General features: G+C 49.6%; 1 protein-coding gene across 2 annotated transcripts in view; it reads right to left on the bottom strand.

Moving 5' to 3' along the window:
• Positions 1-4,962: 4,962 nt before the first annotated feature.
• tafa5 (TAFA chemokine like family member 5) overlaps positions 4,963-24,501 on the bottom strand; it is a 57,413-nt gene continuing 37,874 nt past the window's right edge. For both annotated transcript variants that reach the window (XM_023830201.2, XM_023830200.2), the window contains exons 3-4: positions 12,326-12,453; positions 4,963-5,976 (exon numbers count right to left, since the gene is read on the bottom strand). In XM_023830201.2, coding sequence (XP_023685969.2) covers positions 5,968-5,976; positions 12,326-12,453 — 137 coding nt within the window. In that variant the 3' untranslated portion in view covers positions 4,963-5,967. The remainder of the gene's footprint in view (positions 5,977-12,325; positions 12,454-24,501) is intronic.

Below are 24,501 nucleotides of genomic sequence, written 5' to 3'. Positions count from 1 at the left end.
GATGGGGAAGGATGGAGTATAATACAGCAGGATGGTGCAGAAAATGGCATGTTAGAGCAGGACGGAGAAAGATGGAGCAGAATATAGCAGAGTAAATCATAGTAGAAAAGGGTTAGGGGCATAGAAACTGGGGGGTGGAGGGGACATATAGCCCTCAATATTTAATTTAGCTTCATTCACCATTTTGCCCCCCCAGTATCAAGCTCTGTCCTGTGGACCAGGATGGACCAGAATACAGCAAGATGGAGCGGAAAAAAACATAACAGAGCAGGAAGGAGCAAAATGGAGTAGAATGAACTAGGATGGGGCAGAATAGAGCAGAATAAAGCAGAGTGGAGAAGGATGGAGGAGGGTGGAGCAGAATATGGAGGGCTGCTGACTGCACTGTGAGCACGGGCCGAAGAGAGTCGCATCCCAGTCAGTCGTGTCTTAGCATGAGTGGCTGGTTAGTCATGGCAGACAGACAGGCAGACAGACAGACAGACAGACAGACAGGCAGGCAGACAGGCAGACAGACAGGCAGACAGACAGACAGACAGGTGACTGTGTCGAGTGTGGACACGCAGAGGCATTAGATACCTTCCTCAAGCTGCAGGCTGCTCTGTGTGTTCTCTCTATGCAGGAAAATATGATGCTCAGATACACACCAGAGACAGAATAATTTCGCTTGACATTTTACAGACATTACAATAAGTCTCAATTATCAAGATTCACAGTGGCTGCTAATTGTTTCCTATTTGAATTGCAAATCGTGTCTCACCTTTTTAAAGCTCTCAGCTGCCGGGGACACGTAACGGGGGACAATTAAGGGTCTGTGTCGGAACCAAAATATTTAAGGGCGCCACAATAGCTATTGATAATACAATTAGATGAACGTGAATAAGGATCAGACCTGATCCATTGTGGTACCATAACAAACGCGAAAGTAAATCTCGCATAAACCCAAAAGGATCTGGGAGGGGGAATCAATTATGCTCATGTATTATTTTCCTTATTTATTTAATTACCCCTTTCATCTAAAAAATGAGAGACGGCGCTCGTAATGACAGGGGGGATCTATGCAGGTTGTCGGTGTTTCTTTATACTTTAAGTCATTTTTGTGTTGTTACCTGCTGCTTGTTGCATTAGATTTCAGATGTTTCACAAGGATAATTGTGGAATTATAAGCTGATAATAATTGAATAAGCTGATTTTCTGAAACTGTATTGGCTTATAGGTTGTCTACTCCACACGGGTAAAGAAAGAACGGAACTAATATATGACTGGTTAGAAACTTTAGACACGTTTGCGTTTAGGAAGCAAGCAGCCGTTCGTCTGTCTTCCATAACCTTATCATCTGATTCTGTTTACTTGATGATACCAAGGAGAATAAACAATGTCGACGTTCATCGGGATCTGGGGTCAGTTTCCCGAAGTTCTATCTTTTAAGACCGTACTTACAAGCGATGTAGCATTAAGAAGGAAACTCACCCCTGGTCTGTGAGTAGCTTGCATTTTATGAGTCAAAACTACTGAAAAAGTGGCTTAATTGTAACCAGAACTTAGAACTGGAAATTCGCTACTACACACATATTATTTGTATAGGTTCTATTACTGCTATGTGCTTGTTTCAGAGCAGCAGAAATCCAAGCACTTTTCCCAGCTCTGTTCCAGGAATAGGCCCCACAGTGCTAGGAATGCATTTCCAGCCTTGTCAGTTCCCAGAAATTAGCAGTGTCTCCTAATTAATAGCGGTTTTATTAAGGCTTTCAGCATCACTGTTCCCAGACCGTCTGTTATGCCACAGATATGACTGGCCACTAGACTGTCTGCCCAAATACTATGTCAGGGGTGGCCAATCTTATCCGCAAAGGGCCGGTGTGTATGCGGGTTTTTGCTGCAACTCCCTAAGTAGGTCACTAATTAGAGGACTGATTGGCTGAAGAGTCCTCACACCTGGGTTTGAACAGCTGACCTACAGGTTATCCCAAAAACCTGCATACACACCGGCCCTTTGCGGATAAGATTGGCCACCCCTCGCCTATGTATTTAAACAGCACCTCCTCTTGAGGACAGCCTCAGAGTGATTATCTGTAACAATGTTCTCACCAAATAGAAATTCAAAATATTGATTGTTCTCATAGACACAAACACATTCATTGCATCTCCAGCTCAGTTCATTGCGGTTAAAGTTGCAAAGTGACACGTAAAGTAAATCACATCTCCTCTAAAATTATATTCATATAAGAAACTGCACATTCTCCGATATTTTGTTTGTATCCTTCATGGTAAGTTTGGTATGAAAGGTTTGAATAGGATGAATAGTAATGAATAGTGATGAATAACAGGGCATAAAATGGGCAGGTAATATATTAAGAATGTGTTGGATGACGCTGCTGATCGGCTCCTACACAGCGACTGCGTTCCTATGACGCTCCATCAGGACCCCTAAATCACTGCATTCAGGATCCATCATCTCTCTGCGGCTTAAAGTCCTGTGGGGTCACCCTCCCCACCCCTCCCCTCCTCCACCACCGCCTGACGTGAGGTGGGGGGCAGAGCTACTGACCCCCTGACTGTTTGGGTCAGGCTCTGGAAGTCATACCTGTACATGGCCACCCTGTTTTTGTGTTATATAACGTTTTCTTGGGGCTTTATGGCCGACATGTTCCTGCTGTTGTTGCAGTTGTGTCAGGCTTGCAGAACCAAGATCCCATCACCCTCCCCCTGCTGCTCTAACGGGGTCCGAATCTGACCGTAAGGCTGTGGAGGTTTCTGAACCTGATCGCAGAAGGTGGAGGAGTGCAAATCTGATTGCGGGGGTTAGGGGCGACCAAATTTGGCCACAAGGGGTAGAGGTGTCAGAATCTGACTATGAGGGGTTGGAGGGGTCTAAACTCGACCTCAAGGGGTGTAGCGGTCCTAATTTAACCTCAGGGGGTGGAGGGGGCTAAATCTGCCCACAAAGGGTGGAGGGATCCCACCCTGACCGCAGGGGTTTGAGGGATCTGACCCTGTCTGCAGGGGGTGGAGGGGTCTGAACTCAACCGCAAGGGGTAGAGGGGTCTGACCCTGACCGCGGAGATTGGAGGGATCTGAACCTAACTGCAAGGGGTGGAGGGGTCTGACCTTGCGGCAGCTTGGTGTATCAGTGGTGATGAAGGTCTGGTTGGGAAGCAGATCAAAGGCCTTCATTTCAGATATACTCCCTTTTGCCATGGCAACATCATGCTTGGGGGGGCCCTAGCTTGGAAAATACCTTCCGTTTCCTGGTTCCAACCTTCTCTCCACCCCAACCTGTCAAGTTGATGCAGGAACAAGGATCGCAACCATGGAAGCTTCCAGAAAGCCAGGCCTGGAGGCTTCCCGTGTCGTTCTCCCGACCATGAGGCCTAAACCCGAATGACACACGTCTAACACGCAGAAAATACCGACTGGAGCTCAGCTGGGGAGAGCAGCTGTGAGAATCGTATTACATATCGATCTCGCTCAAATCATACCAGGCGCAGTTAATTAGATTTATAATATAAACGAAAACTCACAATGTAAAATTCATATTAACAGGCAAACATTATCCATCCAACTAAATAATAGTATCTTGTGGCATCGATGCAGTATTGATGTTCTGTGATTTATGTTTTCTGTGAAGACGGATGTTTGAAGGCAGTTTATTTTGAAGGCAGGCATTTGGGCTCTTAGTTCAGGGCCTTTTTGGGTGGGCGTGCAGGGCTGCTGAGTAAAAGAAGAGATGGGGAGTTTCTGAAGTAAAAACCTGCTTACCTGGGGGGGGGGGGTATGAGCTGCAAATATGCGAGCTGTCAAACACGCACCATAAATACAACTCAAGGTCGGACTGGCACACAAGCGCGTGTCAGTCGTTAAGAGTTCGTTGAGTCATTAAGTGTGCTCTGCCAGCGTGCCATTGGTGGTATCACCACTGCTGCATCACTGCCCTGGTCCTGTCCTCCCTGTGTCTCGAAGGTCGGAAGCCGAGACACGTGGACATGACACAATCACGCTCGTGTGAAACACACTAAAAGAATCGTGAAACAACAGAGGGACCTGACTGAAATTTAAACCGGGGGAATGAAACTTTCCTGCCCTCGGCTGTTAAAAACAATGAGCTTTGCTGAGATTTTACCGTGAGGAACCATCCCAGCCTGGAGTCTGGGGGCTGATGAAACGATGTCATCCTGCTTCTGACCCCAGAGTGACCCCTCATTATCCAGAATGCCTGAAGGAAACTAGGGCAGTGCTGACCGTATCTGACATGTGAGACCTCCATTGGCTGGTCCTCACAGATGCCAGAACCTGCTCCAGCAAAACCCACAACAGGGGGGCTGCTAGAGATACTGGCCCCTGTGAAAGGATTTCATATTGGGCCCCAAACCCAGACCAATCCAATTATGTTCCAAATTTTTAACGGCCCCTGTCAGTTAGGGGCCCTTAGAATCCTCCTAATTGCCCCCCCCCCCTTTACAGCACCCCACAGGGGAAGACTCCCTACAGTCAGGAAGGAGATGATTCAGGTCTCACGAGGTGATGATTTGAGCGTGCTCAGTATCAACCACGCCAGACAGAGCAAAACCACACGGGCCACGAAAAAAAATCCCCAAGCAGCAGCAGTTTAGATGTGTTCATGTGTTTGTGATTTTACAACCCGTAATGGAGGAAGCGCAGGGAATGTTTCAGCGAAAAGGAGCTCCATTCGTGAGAGAGTAATGTTATGTCAACATAGGTAATTCACTTCTTCACAGGAAGGAGATGTGAAGAGTAAGTGAGGTGCATTACCAGGGTTTCTGCTGGATTTCAGCATTACACTTTGCAGTGATGCCAGTTATACCCATTCACTTTATTCTTAATATATCTTATCATAGAAAAGTAGCCTATATGAGTGATTTTTCTTTCACCTTCACTTACCCCTTCAAGTATCGGTGCTGTGCAACAAACACAGAGGAAATAAATAAAATCATATTCATGTCATAAAGGAGAAATGAATCTGATATTTCACATTACTATACAGTACAATAGCGAACAGGTACCAGTGATGAAGAAAGGCTCTGTTATCTTAGGTGAGCTTTCTGCTGCCGTCCTCGCCTCGAACCTGTGGCTCGTGAAGGCTGCGTTCATGTATAAAGCATCTCAGGGGACCTAAGAGTCACTTAATCTGTGGCCCAGGGACCTGACCCTTAAGGTGTTTCTGATGGCACCGGGACCACAATCTGTGTTAAATAAGGTCTTCTACAAAGATACAACATATAAAACTGTTAAATATATAACTTTCAGCTTTTCAAAATACATTTAATGATATTTTTTCCCCCAAACTGATACCACTATTCCCTTCGGTGATAAATGCTTTGCTCTTTTACTGTAAACGACCGTGCTTATGGGCAATTTTGTCAAAATACAGCTAGAGAAAGAGGCAAATCTGAATGAGATGTACGTTTGAATCAGAACCTCTGGAAACAGAGGCAAGCTCAGTCCAAGAAGCGAGTTAAAGGTCCTCCTTTAATGGCAGCGTAATCTCTGCCGCGGGGATGCTGTGCTCCTGCTCCCAGAATCCATCAGCTTGATACCTGTGCCATCACATTCGCTTGTGACATTGTTTCTTTGGTCAGTGAAAACATTTTCATAGATGCCTCCTTCAGAAGAACGAAGGTCCATTTTCCAGCTCAGAACTAGCAGTCACAGTTCATGGTCTAGTTCTGGGGCTTTTCCTTCAGGCAGAATGTCCTCCACCGCTGGGGGGGGGGGGACGCTGAAAGTAAACTGCTCCTCTGACTTGATCTCCAGCCGTCTGAGTGAGGCAGCAGGTCACAGCTCTGTCTTGGCATAGGGGGAGTTGCTGCCCGTTTGTGACGCAGACAGACGGACGTAAGAGTCAACCATGAAGAATGGATCCACAGGGTGAAGACTGACTACAGGCAGGCGCTCACAGAGTCCCAGCACCCCCCACAAAGCCCCCAGAACCCCTTGGCTCTACTGTCGTCAGGAGACCTGGAAATCGAAAAGGAAGAGATGCCAGTTAGGGGACAAAGCTACACCGGGGCGTGTAACAGAAGAGGGCGTGTAACAGAAGAGGGCGTGTAACACACCGGATCATGTAGCACACCAAGGTATGTAACACAATTAAGCATGTAACACGTCTGAGTGTGTAGAACTGCGGAGAGTGTAACACACTGGAGCACGGAACACATCAGAGCGTGGAACACATTGTAGTGTGTAGCATATAGGGGTGTGTAACACATCGGGCCGTGTAATATGGGGGGGGGGGGTGTAACACACAGGAGTGTGTAATATATCAAGGTGTGTAACACACAGGAGCGTGTACCACATCGGGGTGTGTAATATGGGGGGTGTAACACACAGGAGCGTGTACCACATCGGGGTGTGTAATATGGGGGGTGTAACACACAGGAGCGTGTACCACATCGGGGTGTGTAATATGGGGGGTGTAACACACAGGAGCGTGTACCACATCGGGGTGTGTAATATGGGGGGTGTAACACACAGGAGCGTGTACCACATCGGGGTGTGTAATATGGGGGGTGTAACACACAGGAGCGTGTACCACATCGGGGTGTGTAATATGGGGGGTGTAACACACAGGAGCGTGTACCACATCGGGGTGTGTAATATGGGGGGTGTAACACACAGGAGCGTGTACCACATCGGGGTGTGTAATATGGGGGGTGTAACACACAGGAGCGTGTACCACATCGGGGTGTGTAATATGGGGGGTGTAACACACAGGAGCGTGTACCACATCGGGGTGTGTAATATGGGGGGTGTAACACACAGGAGCGTGTACCACATCGGGGTGTGTAATATGCGGGGTGTAACACACAGGAGCGTGTACCACATCGGGGTGTGTAATATGGGGGGTGTAACACACAGGAGCGTGTACCACATCGGGGTGTGTAATATGGGGGGTGTAACACACAGGAGCGTGTACCACATCGGGGTGTGTAATATGAGGGGTGTAACACACAGGAGCGTGTACCACATCGGGGTGTGTAACACACAGGAGCGTGTACCACATCGGGGTGTGTAATATGGGGGGTGTAACACACAGGAGCGTGTACCACATCGGGGTGTGTAACACACAGGAGCGTGTACCACATCGGGGTGTGTAGCAGCCTCGCCTTTATATGACACTGTGGTATCGGTGTCTGTATGGCGTCAGTTCAGAGACAGCAATCTGTTATTTCTTCAGTCTCAAAATTCACCACCGAGACTCCATCTACCTAGAGCATAGTGGTGAGAGAAACAGCACCCTCTAGTGATGCAGTGCTAATTGCATTTGCATTAATGCTGGGGGGGGGGGGGGTGCACAGGCAGTGGCTGGCCTCGGACAGCAGAAGGCGAGTCGATTCACGCACAGACGCCTCCTCACTCAGTGCCCCACTAGACTGGAGCGCCGATGAACCTCCACTGACTGCAATATGACAAACAGCAGCCGAACACACTCGCGTAGCCCAGCTTCAGGCCGGAAACAGTCCACAGACCGATAGTGCCCCCCCCCAACGCACCACCCCCATTCTCCCAGCCCAGGCCTCTCGCTCTCAGAAAAGGGGACCGACCACCCAGTTCGCCTTCAGCCCTGGTAAGGAGCACGTGGCAATAAAACAGCCTTTCAGAGTCACGTATGTTTACTGTGCCTTTCGGGGAAGGTGCGCGATTGTGGGCACTAGGTGCTGGGGAAACCAACTGCTGATATCCAGAGGCAATAAGCGCTCACCTCCATGGCAAATGCTTAAGCCACATGAGTCCCTGCTGTTCTTCGGGCACTTTGCACAGAAAATAAAACAGCAAAAAACGGCAATATGGAGCCTCCCACCAAGACAGAGGGCCTCTCAGTGAAAACGGATGGGTGGCTAAAGAAAATTCATGGAGACGATTATTCCACCTGGGCCAGCAGGTGGCGCAGCGGCTGAAGACACACACTCCTGAAATAGAGGCTTCCAGATTCCCGTCCCGGGTGGGGGCTGGCCTCTGAGCAATGCCTTTTGACTGAACAGCTACGGTACGACACCCAGCTGAACACGCAGTGAGTCACTCGGCAAAATAAAGATAAAACACAGAGCTGAATCATCGGGCTCCTGCCTTCTGCAAATTTCTGATTCAATAAAACATGTTTCCTGTTCACCATTGTGATATTTTGCCTTTTAACTATATCTTCAAAGGGATTCCGATCCACGACGGACGGTTTATAAAAACTGCTATTGTTTCCATTTCGTCTGACTTTGATTTATATAACACCTTCCCACACAGATTAGTTTGTCTCCAAGGTGTTTTCCTTAATATTTCATTTACACTGATTGTATCCCTATGTCGTTATCATGATGATGCTGTTAGCTCTGAATGGTATTGCAAATCAGCAATAAAACATTCAAACTCTCAGAAGCTGTAAATGTGATGTTCGTTATAGAAGCTCCCGGTCAATGTTTGCCTACAGCCCTGTGGCTGACGTAAACTTCTGCATCGCGCCTACACCGTGACCTCCGCAAGAGACCTACGCTGCCGCCAAGCATGTATACTTGTGCGTTGCTGTGGCCCTCTGCCATTACGCTGCCAAAACGCTACGTGATACATAGTTTTGGATGTTGCATTTATTATCTTCCCACCCTGGAGTTCATTCAATTGCTGAATCACGCAATTGAAACAGAAAAAAAAAACATTTAACAAAGTATCCACTTATCCAGTCCTGGTCATATTTGTGTTGCACTAAGCTTCCCGTACACAAATTTGCAAAAATGTCGAGCCACTACGAAGTCACTTTTTATGCATTTTCCCTTCTAAAGTTAGTGTCTATGCTACTTTTTACTTTTTTTTAGTCTTGTAAATTATGAGTAAACTTAATGGAGGCAAGTAAAATTGGCGCCATCATCCTGCCTGTTTTGTAGACCTTTTGCTACGATGCCCAGGGTGAGTTATTTAACGCTACATAAAAATATCACTTCAGTTTCAATCAGCGGTATAAGTACACCTGGAAATGTATGCTTTCGTCAATCCCATTAAAAAGGAATGCTACCAGGCGGACCAGTCACAGTCCTTGCAGTCTACGTCGCCGCAACGTGTAGTTACACTTCTCCCTCACACGGCGCCAAACTCACCTTGGACATGGGCTTCTGCGCCTTTTGTTTATAATCATGGCCCTGACTGGATTGACGGTTTTCTGCTTTTCCACTTGGGTTGAGTTCAGGCATCCTCGTAGGAGCGCCTGCAATCAAGCGGCGCGATTTGGATCCAAAAGTGAGAGGCAGGATGAAAACGGGCAAAGCCATTACAGAGCCCTGCCCGCCGCTTGCTAATAACTGATAAAAATGTAACCCAAAACTGACAAAGGGGGTACATGCCAAATTAGCATGTTAACAACAGCAGTGGAAAGTAAACAGCAAAATGCAAATGAAAACAATCTGAGTTAATGTGGTTTTATGAGGCAAAGGGAAGCAGGACGTTTTAATCACTGAGGCTTAGCCACGGTAAACGCGGCGGCCAGAGACGGAGGAAGCTTAACTTTCTAATGACTTTCCAGCTCAGTCTGAACACACAGACATCATAAACGGACCCCGGGGATTCGCTGCAGGACAGGGCCTCTCCACCTCCCATAACACAACAGTGACAGCTGCCAGCAGTCACCCATGAACATCGCACTGTCCATCTGCAGGGTGCCCACGGCCCAGCGTGTCCCAGTGCAACCCAGTGCAGCACAAGTGTGACCCAGTACAGCCCAGGGCATTGCATGCACGCTGGGTGAACGTTCATCAGACACGCCCTGATACCTGCAGACGTGGGGAGGGAGAGCTGAGTGGGTGTGTGGCGCATGTGCCTGGCACCGGGACCTGGCCTGCAGTGCCAAGGGGCCCAGTGGGATCAATTAGGGAGGCGACTTCAGACACGGGGGCCGGTGCCCCACCAATCAGATGCTTGGTACACACCAACACACACACACACACACACACACACACATGTCAGGTATACCTATCCCTATGGGGGCCGCTCATTCACTTCTATGGGAAAAATGCTAACGCTAACTATGACAACCTTAACCCCCACCCAGCCCTAACCATAACCATAAGTAACCAAGCAAAATACAAGAGTTTTTGCATTTTTAGTATTTTCATAGCAGTCACCGATTTTTATAATATAGAGTTTTCCCTTATGGGGACCAGGAAACTGGTGATAAAATGTAATATATACATAACCCACACACACATGCAAATACACACATACACACACATACACACACATATACATACATATATTGTACACACACATGCAAACATGTACACACACACTCGTGCAAAAACACACACATATACATACGCACATCCACAGAGAAGCCTGTGCACGTACAGTATAAGCACAGGCCTGTTTCTCTGTGTCAGCCCAGCACCCAGTGGCATAGGTGCTTTCCGTACCCTAACTATGCGCTCAGCACAGCAATGGCGCATAATGGAATAATACTAATAGTCAGAAATACTCCCATATTTATTCCTTAATGAGCTACTTTCTGAGGTAGATCACGCTATGAAGGTCATGCTGGACTGACAGACATGTGGGTATAAGTCTGAATTACCACTCCTGCCTTATTATCCATAAGCCCAGATTGACTTTTAATGTATTTCCAGGTTTGAACAAGGATGAACTCCAGTTAAATTTAGCACCGTGATACAGCGACTGCATTTTCTGTGATTTAAGCCTTGTCTTAGAGTGCAGCGGCAAATTTGGGCTTGAACACGAGTTCCATAAATGGTCCGACACAGATCCGGTCATCCCCTGTCACTCAGAGGGACACAATACATCCCCGGGGAGCCAGAACCATGGCCTCTTGGCCCCGGGTACCAGACACCGGGGAACACTGTCCAGCCGGCATGGCCAGCCTCCCCCACTGAGTCCCTGACAGCCTCCAGCAGACGAGGCCCCAGCTGAGACAGAGGGAGACGATTCCCTTCTGAGACCACATCGCTGTCGGCCCAAACTGCCTCCAGGCGCTTCCCAATACCACTGTCAAGATTTAAGCTGTGTTGTTGCCGTGGCGACCAGGGGGTGCAGCGTTCTGACATTCAGCAGCGTCCGTACGAAACCGTCTCACATCCACATGATGTGAATGATGAGGACGGACGCCATTCGCTCCACTTACGAGGCACCTTCAGTTTGATGTGTCCGGGCTGAGCCCTGTTTCCATGGAAACAAAAAATATTAACACTACCGCAGCTCTGATTGTTCTGGCGGGGGTGGGGGGGGGGGGGGATTGACAGCATATGTCTTTCAGAAAATCAGAGCGGTGATTCTCAGGATATGATGATAATCGGCATTTTGCCAAAGTGAGGGAAAGTGTCTTTAGAACAAGACTCACATGATGCCGGGGACAACCAGCCGGGCCTCGGACCCTCGGCCTCCCCCAGGAAGCCCGGCTCCCCCACCCCAGAACCCTGGCCCCACCGAGCTCTCTCACGTTGACAGGTTTCATTAGCGATTGCTGGTTACCAGGCCCCGGCCCGCAGGACCACATCACTGTGCGAGCAGCGGGCCTGTCGGCTTTCTGGGGGGGTCGGCAGGGCGATAAAGAATTATTTTACCCCAGACTGAAAAAAGACAAAAAAAAGCTAAGTGCCTCTTTCAACCTCATATTCATCAAAAACTGAAGTCTGATGGATTTCTCTTTCAGCTGCCGTGATAATGAAGACTGCACCATTCCCACATATGCAGGGGGGTTCAGAAAGTCGATGCCAGGAGACGGTAGGAGGTGTGTACTTAAGGAGGTCTGTACTGAGTCAGGTGTCTGCTGGATTGGCTGTGTACTGAGGTATTTTAAATCAAATCAGTTAGATTAATGGTTTCATTTATTCAGTACAATTTGGCCTGCTAACATTCTTATGGGTTCTTGCGGACAAACTGAGTCACGCGTGTGCTTCTCATACCTAGTGGACACTCAACACACACTGTACAGATGGAGTCACGGTGTAACTCGGGTAAGATCAGTAATAAGCTCATAATTAATATGCTGTGATTAAACTCTTCATTAGCCCGAGTTTCACAGGATCACTACTGAAGGTCAGCTCAGTAATTAACCGCAGGCCTGAGGTTCAGCGTTTACCCCACAAATATGCACAGAGGAGGTAAATAAGCACAGCTGTTGATTTTTAAAAAGAGAAGCGTAAAAATTGTCAGTGTAAGACTTTTGGTAAACATGCAACACTGTCGGCGGTGGGGGGGGGGGGGCGCAGTGTCTGTTCCCATGATCAGAAGATCACGGGCTCGAGCCCTGCCCTTGGCAGAACAGTGCCTGGTTGTGGAAATGCTGACACCCTGGGGGGGAAGGGGGGGTCCCCTTACTCACCGTGGTGGTCTTCATCCGGCCTCCAGGTTGCGTGCAGGTCCAGCCCGACCTGTTCACCAGCAGAGCACAGCCCTCCTCCTCCAAGCACGGCAGCATGTCACACCACTGCCTGGTCCTTACGATGCGGGCTTGGGGGGGGGGGGGGGAAGAGGGGCAGATGGCCAGTTAGCTCCGCTCTGGGGGCACGGCTGCTTGCTGGCGGGAGACCGCTTCACACTGCGCCTCATCAGTTAGCGACGGGGAAATCCATTTTCCGAAAGGGTGACCATTTCCATCTAGATGTGGGCACTGAGCTTTTACGTGCACATGGCAAACTTCGCAGTGTTAGAGCCAGCACTGCCCAGAAAACCCCCAAATTTCATAGGCAGGTCTACCTGTCTCACCCATTTCACACCCAAGCCCTGCACCCCCCAGCCTGGAGTACATTCCCTGGCAGGCCAGGGGGAACCAGCCTCTTTGAATTGATCGATTCAGTGACTCGAGAGATTTGGGGGTCATTGGCCTTAACCTTATAAAGATAATAAGTGAGCCGATATTGCTCATAAACGAGAAGAATTAGAGGATACAGCAGCATAAAGTAAAAATTGATTGTGACAGAGCCAACGTTTGTGATGACCGAGCAGAAGTCTGGGAGGACTAAGCCAAAGTAGGAACATAATGTAGGAACAGAACGCAATATGAAATATATGATACAAACTGTGATCTGAGTCAGGTTGTCTCTCTCTGGCCGCTTTACAGAGAACTGGCAGAATGGAAATCTTAGTGAATAAGAACAGCCTAAAAATATCAGAGGGACAGACGAGTTCAGGGTGACCAAATCCGTCAAGAATGTCAGAACCGGAACTGGGAAAGGGAACCAGGAGAACATCGGCTGTCTAATGTTTATGCAATAGTGCTACACGCGTCTGTAATGACTGACCACAGCATGCAGCAGGTGGAGTAACAGACTACCAGTTCACCACATACTCAGAAATCCAGCTTTGAGGAAAAAGGTGCATGGACGTCTTGTGAAATACATCGTGCGGAATGAGTAGCCAAACTGTAAGAGGTTGGTTACCAGTGTCAGGCAAAATACAGCAAGTCAAAGATAGAAACATGACAGTATAACATAGCTTGACAGTAAGAAGAGCTCAGGTCGCGGTCGATGGATTTGAGAAAAAATGTTGAGATGCTTTATTGTGGGTCTTGTAAGGGGGGCAGTGCCTTACACCTCTAGCATCTACGTGCTTTCATTTACACACCATCACACCAGCTTGCTGATGGACCCCCGGGAGCTGGGGAGAGCTCTGCTCAGCTCGGCCATTTTCCTGGAGACCTTCTTCACAGCAGGCGGCCATCGGAGAAAAAGCAGGCCACGTGTGGTGATGTTGGTGTGCGTGACCGGGAACGACTGCACCGTCTCCTCTACACCAGTTAACCGACTACATGAACATATTTATCCTGTGGCCATGGCAACCGTCACGGCGATGGAGACCCCCGGGGGCGGGGTCACTTCGACAGAGACGGACTCGATGACTGGCACGGTGGGGGGCACAGTCGGCGTGTGAGAATGGGACAGCCGTTCACTGGGCACGGCGCCACAAACTGGCCGCATGATACCGAGGCACTGCTGGCTTTGCGGCAGGAAGAAGCCCTGTCACTCCTCCAGAGGAGGGTGCGTCTCCCTCAAGCGTGACGCTCACTCCACGCCGGGCACGGACTCAGGCACTGTTTTTCAAAGCAGACACCCCCCAGTGCTTTTCCGTCTGCTGGAAGTCAACCTGGGTGGGGGGGGTTGGGTGCGGGGGGTTGGGTGCGGGGCTGCCAGCCGTAACAAGCGGCGGGGAATAGCCACGAGAATCCTGTTCCGATCCAGAACTTTCTGAAGACAGCGATGGGCCCCTTCAGCCATTCAGGCGTGTTGTTTTCACATCTAACCAAACACTCGTGTAATTATAAAAAGTAGGGCAGTGAACCGGCACGATTTGCATCCCATTGTCGCCGTGGATGGCCCAGAGAGAGTGAAGAGCGGGGGGGGGGGGGGCGGGGGGCTCTCTCAGAAAGATGAATAACTGGGGTAAGTGTATTATGGGCTGTTCGGAGCAGACCTGGCCATTTGAAGACGGCTCGCATTCCACCTGCCTCAGCCCACGACTGCGTGTATCGAAAACCACGTAAAAAAAATTCGCTGCGTCGGTTTGCACAGAATTACTCCATTTATTACATTTGTTGCATTTACTTCTCTCTGATATGTTTCCACTATATTGTATTTATTCTATATCTGCATCATGCCATAATTGTTAGTTTCCTGTCCTCGTGGTGTCTCTCACAGCAGCAGGCTGCGCCTCCAAAAATTTTCACCTGGCTTGGGTTATGTGGCAATAAAGGTTCTGAATCTGATTCAGAATTGCACGTTAAACGTGTTTTTTTTTATTTCTGATATTACTAAATTTGATATTACAAGGATATTACAGTTATAAATACACAAGGTTTAACACCGTAAAGTTACAGGATCCACAAACTGGCGAAGGCGCGGTTCGGGTTTAGCAGTGTCGTTGGTTCAGGTTTAGCAGTGTGTTTGGTTTTGGTTTAGCAGTGTCGTTGGTTCAGGTTTAGCAGTGTGGTTGGTTCTGGTTTAGCAGTGTCGTTGGTTCAGGTTCAGCAGTGTGGTTGGTTCTGGTTTAGCAGTGTGGTTGGTTCTGGTTTAGCAGTGTGGTTGGTTTTGGTTTAGCAGTGTCGTTGGTTCAGGTTTAGCAGTGTGGTTGGTTTTGGTTTAGCAGTGTCGTTGGTTCAGGTTTAGCAGTGTGGTTGGTTCAGGTTTAGCAGTGTGGTTGGTTCTGGTTTAGCAGTGTCGTTGGTACTGGCCGCCTCCCTCTCGGGGTCAGTACTGGGGGCCCCTAGCTTCACTCATTCTACATAAAAATAACCTAAGAGCTGCTTCACATCAGGTGACCCATGTACCACTGCAGGCTCCGCTCAAGTACTTCCACACTTCAGGCAGAGTCAATGAGATGGAGGCTCTCATCAGCCCACGAGAAGGGCTCAGCTGCGTGTCAGACAGGATCTGTACAGCACAGGGTCAGCCTAGTCATTGGGAGCAACATAAATGGAGACCGCCCCGCTTCCGGGGGTGCCAAAGGGCCACACGCGTCACCGGGAACCCTGCTAACGGAGACTGCCCCGCCTCACACATCACCGGGATCCCCGCTAACGGAGACTGCCCCGCCTCACACATCACCGGGAGCCCCCCTAACAGAGACCGCCCCACCTCCGGGATACCACAGGGTCACATGCGTCACCAGGAGCCCCGCTAATGGAGATCGCCCCGCCTCCGGGGTGCCACAGGTCCACATGATGTTCTGCTGGGTACAGGACGGACTTACAGATGCTCCCGATTCCTGTCATATCTATAGATAGCCAAGCTCTTCAAGTTGCGGAAAGACAACTCAGCTTGGAACAACAGGAGAGGCCGATATGGCCCACTTGGTCTGAGGTGCGGGGGGGGGGGGGGGGTGTCACTTTGAATGACATGAAAGCACAATAACTCAAAACACAGTCAAGGATCAATTATAAAGTGCAATGCATTTAAGGAGGGAGGGGACAAGGTTGAAGGGGGCCAGGAATTAATTACAATATTCTAGAGAGTGGGAGGATGATAAAGCAAAGGGAGCCACATAAAGTCAGCTAACGGTAATGCGCCCCCCGGTGTTTTGCGGCTGAAATGCGATTGTGATAGCCTGTTAGCCCCAATTATTAATCCAATTTGGCGTAAAACAAGAGCGAAAGAGCCTCTCACAGCCCACTAAACGGGATTAATTCCACCATTTCACACGCCTTATCTGATAGGCCCGAGAAGGTGTTATGCATCCCTAATACACGAGGCCTTCAGAGGGAGTATCAGCCGGCAGATAACGTTTTAATCAATTTCACACACAAAGGCGTCCTGTCCTTCATTATCAGGATGGTGGCGTTGCGGCCGCTCAGTGGGAGCAGTCGGAGGCACGAGAGACCAGGGCCGTATGTGTTATGGAATAAAAACACCCTGGATGTAATCTCGCTCCCGGATTAGCTGCAGGAGGGGCCGGTGCACAGTTCATCTGCAGGAGATAAGGCAGAAATAACTTCACACCCGCAGAGGGACAGTATCTTTGCGGAATGCTATATCACAGTCAAGCCAGCAGCTGGGAGTTCTGGGTAATAAATGGGAGCTAATGCCAAATAAAGCCGGACGCGGAAGGGCCACCATCTCTCCGGCTCGAGGCACAACCAGCAGGGATTCCAAGAGAACGTGAAAATGGGTACCGGTCGAGGCAGGCGCTGCCCTCGCAGCTGCCAAATGCGGCAGAGCGATCCCCGAGAGCAGGCAGGGAACCCCCCCCCGCGACAAACCGCCCTTAAAGTCACCTTCTTCATTTGACTGAATTTTCCCATCTCTGGTGCGGCTGATGGATGTCTGCTTTCCTCCGAAATGTCGTCCCCATCCTGCGAAATGAAGGTCTCTGCCCTCAGGTAACTTTCTGTTTGTCAAACCCACAAACACTCAGTACTCAGACTGGATATTTGATGTTATCAGAGGAAGACTGCAAGTGACACGGCCAAGAATCTGTCACGCAAACGTCTGTCCTTTCTGGTTATCTCAAGCTCGGTAAATAACATTTGGATGCCGGTTCTTACTCGCCTAGGGCGGCCGATTTGGCGTTTGTACAGCGAGACGTCCTCCATAAGTAGGTGCCGATGCACAGGCAACCTCTGACATTTCTGGTGTGAGCTAACAGAGGAAATGTCAACCCGGCTTGCAGGAGTGATGCACCGGAGAGGGAGCTGCATTCCCAGGAATCCAACAGGACCGAGACGTCCTTGGTGGGTGCTCAGAAACCCACAGTGGAGCGGAGTTCTTAATTATCTGAGGTTTTAATATGACCATCTCAGTCAAGGAAGACTGGCACATGGTGTGATCTCTGCATGTCGTCCTCGTCCGGGAGCAACACTCCTCATCCACACGGTCCCCGAGCTGCCCGCTCTTCACGTGCACGTCGGTCTCATTAGTGAGCAGATGTTTGAGGCCCTGCTGTTCCACAATCAGAAATCACCGCCTGATCGCTCTCTCCCCCACCGTCCTCCACAAGACTGCCGAAGGACTTACGGCGTCCTAAAGACGGTGGTGTTCCTTTATGGAGCGTCGTAAAGCCTCAACGAGCTGCTCTGCATGGCTGAGAGCTGAATGAACGATGAGGGACATGTCCCCCTTTCCCCCGGAACATGCACCCATCACGGAGCCTGTATGCCAGGCACGTAGCCATGTAGCAAAATAACAAGTTTAACACACACCCCCACCCCCCACCCCCCGCCCAAATTTTTTTGTAATCGATCAGGCAGAGATAGCAAAATTATGAATTGGAACCCCCTCGGTTGATGAAATTTACAGAGGGGGATCTATTGATAGGGTTGCCAGGCCCCCACCAAATTAATATCTGGCTATGAGCTGGCTGTATGCGGCGCACACTCCAGTAAACGTGTCAAAGCCGTTTCTCCCGAAATAACGGCAACTCGGCAGCGACGAGCTACGGGCAGGGGGCAGGTTGGTGAACATGTGACCAGTGAAGAAGCCAGTCACCTGCCTGGGTGGGGGCGGGGCAGGGTGGGCGTTTAAGCAGGCGTGTAACCTGCGTGTCTGTGAAATGCTGCTGAAACGGGGCACTAAAAGAAGGAAAAGATACAGCAGCAGAACCGTGTGCAGGACAGCAAGGAATAACCATCATCCATCCATCCATCCATCCATCCATCCATCCATCCATCCATCCATCCATCCATCCATCCATCCATCCATCCGAGTCACCCCAATAATAATAATAATAATAATTATAATAATAATAATAAAGTGACTGAAGGGTGTGTGAGTGTGCCCTGCAATGGGTTCGTGCCCCATCCTGGGTGTGTGAGTGTGCCCTGCAATGGGTTCGTGTCCCATCCTGGGTGTGTGAGTGTGCCCTGCAATGGGTTCGTGTCCCATCCTGGGTGTGTGAGTGTGCCCTGCAATGGGTTCGTGCCCCATCCTGGGTGTGTGAGTGTGCCCTGCAATGGGTTCGTGCCCCATCCTGGGTGTGTGAGTGTGCCCTGTGATGGGTTCGTGCCCCATCCTGGGTGTGTCTGTGTGCCCTGCGATGGGTTCGTGCCCCATCCTGGGTTGTTCCCTGCCTTGTGCCCGAAGCCTCCGGACTCCCCAGCGACCCTGAATAGGACAAGCGATTACAGAAAATGGATGGATGGAATATCAAGTGGCCTCCTGATCACTGCAAACGGCTGTCATTTCCTCATGGCCGAGATGAACAAGGGAGCAGACATGATTCTCAAAGCAAAACTACGGATCTTCTGCCCTATTATCACTTTGCCTTGAGTTTCTTAAACTACAATGTACACATTACGTTTCGTATGTTACTTCACAACGGTGCAATATGTACAGTTTATTCATAAAAAAACATCTCAGAAAATTCCCACATATATTCCTATTTTCCGTATTATTTAGTAGCTTTTTAATACTAGGTTGATTATGTATATATGTATGCTTGTATTATGTTTTTAATGTTATTTATGTCGTTATGAAGGCATCTACGAGCTCGTTAGCGGGAGAATGATTTCGTCCTTTCATCATGGGGATACAACTTCTCCGCTGCATGTTGCTCTAATTAATGTGATTTTTTTTTTTCCCATATAATTCACACAGCGAGGTGTTACCGTTAAAACCACTGTTTAGCCACTTCTTAATGCTAAACGTCTACGGTGCCCCCTCCCGCTTGCCGCTGTCTGGCCATCGGTATTAGGCGTGAGTGATGGGCCGGGCCCAGCTGTCCCGAAGAAGAAGCGGAGAGGGGTCTCCCTGGACCCCAGCGGTCTTGGCCCAGTTACAGCAGCGTCTGACTGATGACCGCCGCAGGGACCAGCTGACTCGCTTTATTGAGACAATAAATGAGAGCAGCTCTCGCTGCCGTGGGGAAGATTATTTATACATTTCCAGTAATACTGCGCTAAGCTCCACACATCCCAGCATCGGAGTCGTCCGGGCCCTGGATCAAGGCTGACCTAGACCGGGAGAGGCAGGCCCGGAAAGCCGAGGTTAACGATGTCGATGCGCACCATTCCGAAGTCACCAGCAGGGGGCCTCACCTTTGCCGTGCGCGCCACGTTGCCTCCTCAGAGACTTGAACTATGGCTCGGGGACAAGCCGCACTGTGACGGGAGCGTGAAAAGTGACAGGGGTTCACACTCGGTGCAGGATGCCTGACTGAGGGGGCGTGTGATTTCACGCACCTCGCAAACGCACAGGACGCGATGTGTTAATCTTGCTAATTGGACGCCAGAGCTAGGCAGTAATGAGATCTGGTAACGATCAGTTACGTTGAAGACTTTCCCAGGCTGGCCACTTAACACGCTGACTAATGCGCCTGCAACGCGTCTCGCTTGACATTTAAAGGAATTCCGGCGGATCGATGCCGCTGCGGAAACAGCCTGTGGGGCTCGCTGGTGCTAAATGCCGACTGTCCGCTTATGACCGAATCGCCTTCCCGCACCCGACGATCGGCCGGCATCCACATCGATCCCACACCATGCGTGTGGCCCCGAGGAGCGACAGGTGACCGGCAGCGCTGTGAAACGCCGTCACGGGAAGGCGGCGCTGTGAGCGTTCCCCGGCCTGACTGTAAACAGCCAATCGATAGCTCATTCGTCATGTGAGTCCGAGGAAACGAGTTTAGGGGATTCTCTTTTCAAAGCAAACGGACGGATCGATCGCAGAATGGACAGAGACCAGGAATGTTTAACGGTTTAGTCAAGGCTGAGCAGCTCGCTGCCTCTTGGGAGACGACTTTAATACACCCAGAGGACAGAAGCCGGAAGGAAAAAAGGCCGGTCGGGTGAACAGTGCCGTGAGCGAGGTCACCTGCCTGTGTGTCATTGTCACACTTTGGGATGATCGGTGCTGGCAGGTCACTCGGTGGGGCCCCACTTCCTGTGAGCTCGGCACGGATGCACATCTCCTAAGATGCCACTACAGACTTAAACATGGATTCATCAAACAACAATCCTAAACGGAATAAATCTCCAGATGTGAACCAAGCCCTTCATCTCACGATGACACTTTGCTAAAGATCTCAGCATCATCACGTGACTCATGGCGAACGTCTAGGGCCGTGGATTCCCTAGACTCACCCTACTCTTAATCCGCCAAACCCGTTTCTGTGGAAACAGCATCCTGGTACAGTGAGGGGGTCCAGGCCACGACCTTGTGACAAAGTGTTAAAGAACCTGATACACTGGCTGAGTAGCCCCCCCCCCCCCACCCCATGGTTCCTTCTCCCAGCTGTACACTCGTGGGTGCTCAGTGTTGCTGCTTAGGTTGTGTATGTCTCCAGGGCCAGAGGGTGATTGCATGTATGTGATTTGCCCCTTTTTCGCTTCGCTTCATACTACTGGGTGTGGAGCAGGGATGCATTTTCCCAGCACCTGGAGTGGGACAGCAATCCACTCCAGTGGTGAAGTAATCTGCCTCAACAGTCCGACACAGCATGGCGATGACCACATGTTTCTGAATCTCATTAGAAAATCGATGAGGATGCTTCACGCATTAAGGAGGGGCGGGGGGTATGGTGAGACCACCCGCATCGGACTTATAATAGATTTTTTTGTCTGTTTTCTATGATGCCGACGTCTCGGGCCACAGCCACGTTAGCGGACACCAATGAGCGCCTCTTTAAGGTCACGGTGTTTTGGTATGTGAAGGGAAGGACCTCACAAGCAGTGAACTGAACTCAGCATAATAAAACCCAATTAAAATGCTGACACACTGGCTAGTAAACAATAGCTGCAAAGTGACTCCTGCTTTGGCCTTTTGTTTGTTTATCTTATTTATTGAGCATTTTCGGGTTTTGCAGGTCACACTATCCTGAGCCTCTCCCTGGAGGTCACACTGTCCTGAGCCTCTCCCTGGAGGTCACACTGTCCTAAGCCTCTTCCTGGATGTCACACTGTCCTGAGCTTCTTCCTGGGGGTCACACTGTCCTGAGCCTCTCCCTGGAGGTCACACTGCCCTGGGCCTCTCCCTGGAGGTCACACTGTCCTGAGCTTCTTCCTGGAGGTCACACTGTCCTGAACCTCTCCCTGGAGGTCACACTGTCCTGAGCCTCTTCCTGGAGGTCACACTGTCCTGAGCTTCTTCCTGGGGGTCACACTGTCCTAAGCCTCTTCCTGGATGTCACACTGTCCTGAGCTTCTTCCTGGGGGTCACACTGTCCTGAGCCTCTCCCTGGGGGTCAATCTGGGCATTCTTCCATCACACGAGGTACCATACTTTTGGTACTTCGAGAAAGTACCAAAAGTACAGTACTTCGAGGTGTTGGTTTTCCACTGGTGTAAAAGATGGTTCCAGCATTGAATGACATCACAACACGAGACGGGCTATTTTGTACTGAAATCGAAAAATGGCTGTAGTATATTATAAGGCTTGGCGATGTGCAGTATTAATACCAACATCACATGTTATACACACACAATTCTTACATCGCTAGTCAGCTGTACTAAAATAAAGCTTTTTCTTATTTTCAATTCTGTATATGGACATTATGGCACGGGGGTTAAAGTTCTGCTAAAATATTTTTACTCTGTTATATGAAAAAAACTTGGCAAGCTTTGCGATTTATAGATTCTTATGTGTTTAAAAATCTGTTTAAAGTTTACCTCCTATGCTTTTACATGACCGCTGCATATGTTCTCTGAGACAATCATAATCATTTTCATCCTCGCTATTTAAATCACTGGAAGACGGGTTTGTGAGAAATCCATGAACTCCTTTTTTGTTTTATAAATACTTCAATGTTTATTACAAAAAAAAAAAACACATTGCTATATTTGTAACAAAATCACATCGCTAGGATACGTTGTATGCGCGCTGTGTTAGTACATTCAACAAAATACTTTAAAATTTCTTGTCATGCCAACCGGATCTTTTTGTTGTATGTGTTCTAAGGACCAAATCAAATTTGTTAATTTTTTTTCGTTTATCAGTATTTTCTGAGTTTTCAAGGCGGCATTTGTATTATGTTTCAGAGGCAGGCTATTTGCATAACTAATCGACAAAGAAAGCATTTCAAGTCCCACTCCAAAGTACCGAAGTACCAAAGAAGTACCCCAACTGGTTTGACACTTTCGGTATTGGAACTTTTGGTACTGGTACTCGACCAGAAGTCAATGCGAAAGTATTGAAAGTACTATACCAAAAGTACAGTACTTGCTGCGATGGAAAAGTGCCCACTGTCTCCAGCCTCTCTCACACTGTCCTAACTCTCTCCATGGAGGTCACACTGTCCTGAGTCTCTCCATGGAGGTAACACTGTTCTGAGCCTCTCCATGGAGGTAACACTGTTCTGAGCCTCTCCATGGAGGTAACACTGTTCTGAGCCTCTCCATGGAGGTAACACTGTTCTGAGCCTCTCCCTGAGGTCACACGGTCTGGAGCCTCTCCATGGAGAGCACACTGTACTGAGCCTTTTCCTGAGGTCACACTGTCCTGAGTTTCTCTCTGAGGTTACACTGTCCTGAGCCTCTCCATGGCGGTCACACTGTCTGGAGCCTCTCCATGGAGAGCACACTGTACTGAGACTTTTCATGAGGTCACACTGTCCTTAACCTCTCCCTGAGGTCACACTGTCCTGAGTCTCTCTCTGAGGTCACACTGTCCTGAGCCTCTCCATGGAGGTAACACTGTTCTGAGCCTCTCCCTGAGGTCACACTGTCAGCCTCTCCCTGAGGTCACATGGTCTGGAGCCTCTCCATGGAGAGCACACTGTACTGAGCCTTTTCCTGAGGTCACACTGTCCTGAATCTCTCTCTGGAGGTCATACTGTCCTTAGCCTCTCCCTGAGGTCAGACTGTCCTTAGCCTCTCCCTGAGGTCACACTGTCCTGAGTCTCTCCCTGAGGTCACACAGTCTGGAGCCTCTCCATGGAGAGCACACTGTACTGAGCCTTTTCCTGAGGTCACACTGTCCTGAATCTCTCTCTGAAGTTCACACTATCCTTAGCCTCTCCCTGAGGTCACACTGTCCTGAGCCTCTCCCTGAGGTCACATTGTCCTGAGTCTCTCTCTGGAGGTCACACTGTCCTGAGCCTCTCCCTGAGGTCACACTGTCCAGAGTCTCTCTCTGAGGTCACACTGTCCTGAGCCTCTCCATGGAGGTAACACTGTTCTGAGCCTCTCCATGAGGTCACACTGTCAGCCTCTCCCTGAGGTCACACAGTCTGGAGCCTCTCCATGGAGAGCACACTGTACTGAGCCTTTTCCTGAGGTCACACTGTCCTGAATCTCTCTCTGAAGGTCACACTGTCCTGAGCCTCTCCCTGAGGTCACATTGTCCTGAGCCTCTCCCTGAGGTCACACTGTCCTGAGCCTCTCCCTGAAGGTCATATTGTACCCCGCATCACTCTAGACATTGTGGAAGTTCCTGCCCCTGAGAACATCATGCCTACAAGACAGACTCGTCATTAGAGGTCTCAGGTAAGATGACATCCCCTGACGCATCTGGCCGTGATCCACATTAATCTGCAGCTGATTCATTGGCGGCTTTGCAGCTGTGAAGGAGACATCATCTGTAATCATCAGCCGTTTTTATTCCAAATTTGTGTTTTCCCAGCGTGCGCTGTAAAAAAAGGATCCGTCATCTGGGATGCCGTCACGCTGGCATGGAAGGACAGCCCTTTACCTGTGGGTGCGGAGGAGAGCAGACGGATGGTGGGGGGGGGATGGTGATATATGTCCTGCTGCATTTGGGGAGCGATCGTAGCACTCGTTTGTCACGCTGGGACCGCCCAACCACAAGGACGCATGTCGCCAACCCTTGTTATAAACACAACACTTCAGAGTATAATTAGGCAAAGGAGGATGTTCCGAGCATCTCCAAATCCAGCCAGCAAGGTCTTCCCAGTGCTGTCGTTCAGGCCATTGGCGGAAATCCACACTCCACTCCTGGCTTTCTCCGGGGGGGGGGGGGGGGGGGGGGGGGTCACGACTTATCAATTTTATAAACAGATAAAGAAAAGCAGGCTGTGTAAACATGCGAAACACACACGTCAAATTAGACAAAAGTGATAAAAAAAAAAGAGCTTGCGGTGGATCTTTGTGAGCCAGCTGGAATTAGCGAGCGTGCAGAACAA

The sequence above is a fragment of the Paramormyrops kingsleyae genome, chromosome 1, assembly GCF_048594095.1.
Source record: "Paramormyrops kingsleyae isolate MSU_618 chromosome 1, PKINGS_0.4, whole genome shotgun sequence".
Taxonomy (NCBI): domain Eukaryota; kingdom Metazoa; phylum Chordata; class Actinopteri; order Osteoglossiformes; family Mormyridae; genus Paramormyrops; species Paramormyrops kingsleyae.
Note: the sequence above shows the minus strand (reverse complement) of the source record. Positions and strands in the feature narration are given on the sequence as shown.